The 7189-nt window shown below is 56.6% G+C and overlaps 1 protein-coding gene across 1 annotated transcript in view; it reads left to right on the forward strand.

The window, feature by feature from the left end:
- The window catches only part of MAP2K3 (mitogen-activated protein kinase kinase 3), a 28210-nt gene extending 22636 nt beyond the window's left edge, over positions 1-5574 (forward strand). Inside the window, exons 10-12 of the mRNA XM_002928937.4 lie at positions 2075-2214; positions 3818-3863; positions 4459-5574. Of these exons, the coding sequence (XP_002928983.1) occupies positions 2075-2214; positions 3818-3863; positions 4459-4542 (270 nt within the window). The 3' untranslated portion in view covers positions 4543-5574. The remainder of the gene's footprint in view (positions 1-2074; positions 2215-3817; positions 3864-4458) is intronic.
- The last annotated feature ends 1615 nt before the right edge of the window (positions 5575-7189 follow it).

Genomic DNA, 7189 nt, shown 5'->3' on the forward strand with positions numbered 1-7189 from the left:
CCAGAAGTTACGAAAGGCCTAGAAATGCCACCTAAAAACACAGAGGAAAAGTAAAAGGGAGAAAAAAATCAAAGGCACTGAGCCCCTACTCCCTACCATCCACTGCTAACATTGTGCATTTCCCTCTAGATGTTTTCTGTGGTTTTTATTTTGTTTTTTTCACTTAGCACCACCTCACTCATGTTCTCTGGGTTGTTAGAATCCCCCGTGGGCCTCTCTTCAAGAGACTGCGCACCGTCTGCCTGCACTACCCAGCCAGTCCCTGATACAGGGACGTTTCGGTTGTGTCTGCTTTTCTCTTCCCTTTCGAAATCCCTGGCCGACCTGGGGGAGGGACTGGTGAAGCCCTGGGTGCCGGGCCTGCCACCGCGGGTGGTTCTCCCCAGGCCTTGGAGCCCATCCCGGGTGGCCGTCTGCGGGCACGTGACCACAGCCGCTGAACGTGGGGACGTGGGATGTGATTGGGAAGGCTCTTGGCCACAACGGGTGTCGAGCAGATGCCAATCATGTGAACACCTGAATGGGGTATCGCAGAGCGTGGCCTTCAGGGTCGTGGCCGAGACTCAGCCGCGGTGAGGCAGGCCGGTGGCTGGCGCTGGCTGTTTCGACTGCTTCCTAATACTCCCTCTTACAAGTCACACCGCACCATGCATTTTGGGCCCAGAGGCTGTTTTGTTTTGTTTTGCATATTTTGAGCTCTTTAGAAAAAATTAGCAGGGGCGGGGCCGGGCGGGAGGAGGAGGATTACGTGGTCAAGAGTGTGGACAGTCTTCGGTTTTCCTGATGGTAACTGGCAGGCCATTGGGTCCTTCCGTGGAAACCCACACAGGACCCTCACTTCTACTTGGAATAGGTGAACATTCTAGGAAAAAGCACCCCGAATTTGTGCTGGGAAAGTACACACCGGATCACAACCCCACCCGCTGCAGTTTGCACACCCTCCATCTGTGGGGTGTGTTTATGTCTTGGCTGGAAAGGGGCCTTTAGCCTAATGGGAAGGCCCTTTCTTAGCACAATAATTAGTGAGCTGTTCAGGCGCCAGTTGCCAACACGAAGCATTTGTTTGAGCTGAGGTCTCTTGTGTTCATTATGGTGATTATGGCCTGTCAGTGAGAAGTCTCTGTGCTATTCCAGGCGGGGGCCTGGGCTGACCTGATTTTTTTTTTAACTCGGCAGTCAAAATCAGAACCTAGAGTTTGTCGTAAGATAGCTGGTCTTTTCCACAATGACTCCCCGCCAACTGCAGGCATGTGGTGGGGGGCCTGGCGCGGGTCCAGAGGCCAGGTGGCCTGGATGTCACCTGCAGGGAGTTCTGGGTTCAGCAGGATTGACAAGGCCTCGGTGGCCGTGTGTCCAGGGGCTCAGCAGGGAGGGAGGTCTTCCCAGAGGAGGAGGCCTTGCAGATGGGTCCCGCAGGACACTGCTGGGTGGGTGGGGTGGGGGGGGAGAAGGAGTAGCTGCCAACTTCAGTTCCTGATGGGCCCTGGGGGGCTGTTTCCAACACGGAGAGGCTGACCGAACGCCGGCCTCACAGTTTACAGCCCCGGGGAGAGACAGGCTTGGGAGGATAATTGCATTTCCCATCTGCCTACTCTGTCGTAACAACTGCCCGAAGAAACGGCAGCAGATACTTCCGACCCCGTGGGGACATCAGGGAGGGGAGGCTTGCGGCGGGCAGGGAAGCCACTGCCTGCCCCGCGTGCCTGTGCCCACTGCTGCCTTGTGGGAGGGTGTCCCAGGCTGGCCAGCTCCTCTGATTTGTCCAGATAAGCTGGAACGTGGGTTTTTCTGGAAAGCCTTCTGAATGGAGGTGGTTTCAAAGCCCCATGATACTCACACCAGTCACAGCCCCGGGCTGCACGTGCTTCGTGAGCCGTGGTCTGTGCCGGCTGGGTCAGAGGAACCAACGGTTGCCGTTCCCGCGGCTTTGATCTGTGCTCTGACGTCATGTGCCTGCCCCTCGAGCTGCCTGTGGGCCGGCTTTGGGCGGCAAGCCAGGCCAGCCAGGTTCCCCACACGCCCTGCATCCGAGGGCCGGGTGCGCGCATCTGACCCGTGCTACGCCTCGCTGCAGATCGAGATGGCCATCCTCCGCTTTCCGTACGAATCCTGGGGGACCCCGTTCCAGCAGCTGAAGCAGGTCGTCGAAGAGCCGTCTCCCCAGCTTCCTGCCGACCGTTTCTCTCCTGAGTTTGTGGACTTCACTGCACAGTGGTGAGTCTGCAGCCCTGCAGGGGCTCCGGGGCCTCCCCGAGCCCCGGTCGGCGCCCCGTCCCTGCCCCGGCCCGATTCCAGCTCCGCCCTTTGCCCGGGCCCCTTCTCCTTTAGCAAACACACGCCCAAACGACAGGGCATCAAAATATGCAGGGCAGTAGAGCACAGGGAAGATCTGGCAAACGGTGGTCCTGGGGGGTTACTGATACAGTCCTCCTAGAGATGGGCAGGCCCGGTAGCCCGGAAAAGGAAACGGACCAACGGAGGGCTTGAAAAGCATACACAGAGCTGTTTTATTGATGTTTAGAACTTTGTACCCCGTTAAAGAATGCCCATGGGAGCTCTGTTAAAAAAAAAAAATCTTATTCGAGATTACAAAGGAAATAGGGAGAAAGGAAGGAGGGGGAGGCATCCAGGTCGGCATCGGGAAAAGTAAATTCTTCTGACCAACTCTTGGACTTCTAAAAATTTCTAAAAATTTATTTATTTTTAATTAAATGCAGTTAGCCAGCATATAGTAGTACATCATTAGTTTTTGATGTTGTGTTCAGTGATTCCTCAGTTGTGTGTAACACCCAGCACTCATCAGATCATGTGCCCTCCTGAATGCCCATCAAGTCGCCCCATCTCCCTACTCCCTCCCTTTGGATTTCTTTTTTTGTTAAGACTTATTTATTTGAGAGGGGAGGGGAGGGGTAAAGGGAGAGAGAGAGTCCCAAGCCGACTCCCTGCTGTGCGCGGGAGCCGGAAGCAGGGCTGGATCCCAGGACCCTGAGATCAGGACCTGACCTAAAACCAAGAGTGGGACGCTAAACCGACTGAGCCACCCAGGATCCCCGAACTCCTGGATTTTGAAAGAGATTTGAAAAATAAAATTGCAGGGTATTCAGCAATGAAAGACAGAACATATCTGTATCGTGGGCAAAGAGATACTCAGAGGAAAATTTGTATCCTTTATTTCTTTTATGAGAAAATAAGAAAGACTGAAAACAAATGAGCCTGGCAAGCAGAGTCGCTGGTCACCTTGACCTTTTACACTGGGGCGTGCCCTGTCCCCGGACCGTGATGAGGAGTGTCCCTCCTGATTAAGGGCGCCGTGTATGCGATTGTTAACTACTGCGTTTCAGTGTCATTTGGTGCTGGGATCATTGAGAATTCCCTAGATCACTCTTTTTTTTTTTTTTTTTTAAAGATTTTATTTATTTATTTATTTGACAGAGAGAGACACAGCCAGCGAGAGAGGGAACACAAGGCAGGGGGAGTGGGAGAGGAAGAAGCAGGCTCATAGCGGAGGAGCCTGATGTGGGGCTCGATCCCAGGACTCTGGGATCCCGCCCTGAGCTGAAGGCAGACGCTTAACGACTGAGTCACCCAGGCGCCCCCCCAGATCACTCTAGAGACAAAAAACTAATACCCAAGGGGCAAAGTCTTTCTGTAATGTGTACACCCAGGTCCCACTCTATCCTCAGGAGCCCCCCAGAGCAGTCCCACCCCTTCTTCCCAGAGCCCCACTGCCCAGTTAGGGGTGAGCCCGCCCTGGCTTGGCCGGCCGGGAGACCTCCTTTATGCCAGCCTGGCTTCAGCCCGCCCCACTCTCTCCTAGCTTGAGAAAGAACCCCGCGGAGCGTCTGAGCTACTTGGAGCTGATGGTGAGTGCGGGCACAGCGGTGGGTTGGTGGGGCTCTGGGGAGAATGCCACATCCCTGTGCACAGAGATGGCAGCACCTTTGGCTTGCCTCTGTTCGAATTCATTCGGGCACTCAGTTGTTCACTCAGACATAGCCTGGCTTCCTCCCCTCTCCTCCACACCAGGCCCCGTGGAGGGGCACACCGGCAGTGCTCCCTCAGATGGTGCCGAGGGATGGGGTGGGGGATGATGGAGGGAGGGGAGCCATTTTATCCGAAGCTATCAAGGAGGGCCTCACAGAGGAGGTGACATTTGAACTGGGCTTGCAAGGATGAATAAGGACTTACCTGCTGATGGAGAGGGCATTCCACTCACCTGGAGGCCTGGTACAGGTGGGGAAGAGTGAGTTCAGTGTGGCCTGAGGAGGGCTGCAGGAGGACGGAGGAGGAAGCCGTCACGCCGTCTCTAACAAGGAGGGCTTCCTGAACAGGGAGGTCCTAGAAGGATGAGTGGGAGTTTGCCAGGCCGAGACCCGTATGCGGGGCAGGAGGAGCACCTGGGCTGGGGGTGCTTTGAGGACTCGGACCCAAGGTGACTGCCTTCTCTTCTCCCACCAGGAGCACCCGTTCTTCACATTGCACAAAACCAAGAAGACGGACATTGCTGCCTTTGTGAAGGAGATCCTGGGGGAGGACTCGTAGGGGGCGGGGCCGTGGACTCCACTCTGGCCCTTCCGCGCGCCACGCCCCCTCTGCTGGGCCAGTGCTTGCCCACACCCGTAAGCTACTGCTGGCGCAGCCTTGGGGGTTTGGGGGAAGACTCAAGGGGGCTGCTCCTGCCGGGCTTGGCAGCGGGCTGTTGGTCCCAAGTGCCAAAGAACCAGACCACCGGGGTCCCCGGCCAGGCCCATGTGGGCCCCACCAGTGCCTCTGCCCCTGCTGCTCCTTGGACCCCAAGTCTCCAGCCCCCGAGATCCTGGACTTGGACAGGCCCGATGGCCTCCACGAGAGCTGCCCCTCACAGAGAAGGCAGCCAGTGCCTGAGTGCGGGAAACTGCCTGGGCCCAGCCCTGGATGTCACCTAAGTTGTATATTTTTTTTTTATCTCTTGACTGAAAGGACTTTGCACACTTTGGCCTAGGGTGGCCACACCTCTGTCCTGGCATCAGTGTCGGGGGACACAGTCGGGGGATGAGCCATGTGAATCCTCCCGAGCCCCCACGAGTGAGACGACCGCTGCCCACGCCTTCACCCCAGCACTGGCAAATAGGGCCTCTGGGGGCACATGGGGCTCAACCTGGCTCCTGCCCACTGCCTCGGGAGGGGGGGTTGTTTCACTTTTTTTTTAATTTATCCTCTTGATTTTTTTTTTTTTTCTTTTGCTTTGTGGGTTTGGCTGGTTTTTTTCTTGCATGGTGTGGAGCCGATCACTTTTCTCCTACCCCCTAGGGACCAGCAGGTGGAGACGCCCCTCTCTGCTCAGTCTGGGGTCTAGGGGGATGGTCCCAAGGTCTCTGCTCAGAGAGGTGCTAGGGGGCTGTCCAGCTCACTCTCCTTGGGGACCAGCTCAACAGGGGCTGTGGATTTGCTTTTGGTGTTGTTTAAAAAAAAAAAAAAAGGAAAAAGAAAATATATTTTTTTGAAGAAAGGACTGCCCAGGGTCTTATCCCTGATGGTTTGGGGCAGTTACCAGATTGTTGTTTTAATTTAAAAAAAAAAAAAGTGGGACAAAGATTGTGTGAGACTGTGTGTCCAAGCGGCGAGTCCCACACCTTGGTGAAGCTCTGTGGCCCATAGGAGGCACTCTTGCCCCTGTGCCAGGGCCAGGGCAGCAGGATCAGGGGAGGGGAGTAGGGGGGGTGGCGGCGGAGGTGGGGTGGCTGCCGAGCCCCTCAGGCCCTGCACGGGACAGAACCTTCCACGTGTGAGGACACTGAAGCTCGCAGCTGAGGCTCCAGGCCCGGTGCTGGACTCGGGGCAGAGCGGCAGACACGGGCCGGGCCCCTGGCGGAACTGCCGGTGCCGCTGCGGGTGAAGACTGCATTGCCAGGGGCACGGAGGGCTGAGCACATGGCAAACACTGCGCCCCAGCTTTGATGAGGTCACCTCATCCAGGGTGTTACATTATTGTCTCAGGTTACGTTATCCCCACTTTACAGATGAAAGAACAGGCCCAGAAAGCTGAAGTGACTTGCTCAAGGCCACACACCTTGGAAGATGGAGAAACTGAGGCCTGGGGACAGATACAGGTCCCCTGGAGAGGGCTCTGAGGAGAGCGGGGGGGGGGGCAGCTCAAGGAAGGCTCCTTGCCAGGGTCCAGGGTGGCTCTGCAATCCCGTGATCCTCGAGGCCTGGGCTAGGGCTGACACCTCCTCCCACAGAATGAAGCAGAAGGGAATTTTTTTGCTCATGTAAGAGCTGGCTTCAGGCGTAGTTAGATCCAGGAGCCTGGTTAATATCCGGAAGAACTTGTGTCCAGCCTAGGTCTGTTTCTTCTGTCTTGGCTTCACCGTTCCCTCATGGGGACAAGTCAGCAGCCGATGGCTCCCACCTGCTTAGCAAAGTTCCTGCAGAAGTCTCGGGCTGACTGTCCTACGTAGGAAGGGGTCACATGCTCGTCCTGCCAGTCACAGGCCAGGAGGGTCAAACGTGGGAGAGTCTGCCTACCCACATCTCAAGGTCTGCGAGCAGGGCCTCCCTAGCCCTCCGTGGGAAATTGGGGCATGGTTCCAGAAGGAGGCACTGATCCCTTTGGGGCCCATCTCTCCTCTGCTTTTGTGCACACTCCTCTCAGCCTCAGTTTAGCCAGAAAGGAAGTCTTTTTCCCCCCAAATTGGTCCGCAGTCTGGGACGGGCTTCTGCCTATTAACCCTTCCCTGGCACAGCACTTAATCATTTCAAGGCACTTTGTGCTCCTCAGGCCTGTGCCTGGAGTGCCCCCCAGCTCAAGATCCTGTAGCTGCCTGGCACCCCCGCCACGTTCCTGGGCGGCCGCGCCCCTGCCTCAGGGAGGCCTCCCCCGATCTGCTCCAGCCAAGCTAGCGCGTCTTTATCGGCGTTATCTGGGTAGATTTGACCTGCCACTGCTGTGTCCCCAGTGCTGACATCTAGCAAGCACTCAGTCAACCTGCGTTGAATGAAAACGCGAATGAATGAATACAGCAAGGGAAGGATGAGGGCGTCAATGAATTCCGAAGCCCTGTGTGTAGGTGCGCGCGTGGCCGTATGCGCGTGCGCGGATCGGCCCGCAGGCGCGTGTGTGCGCGCGCCTGTGAGTGTACGTATGTGCGCGCACAGGACCGACAGGACCCGAGTCCCAGGGGCGCGGCCCCCGTCGTTCCTCCTGCCG

Source organism: Ailuropoda melanoleuca, chromosome 17, assembly GCF_002007445.2.
Source record: "Ailuropoda melanoleuca isolate Jingjing chromosome 17, ASM200744v2, whole genome shotgun sequence".
Lineage (NCBI taxonomy): Eukaryota > Metazoa > Chordata > Mammalia > Carnivora > Ursidae > Ailuropoda > Ailuropoda melanoleuca.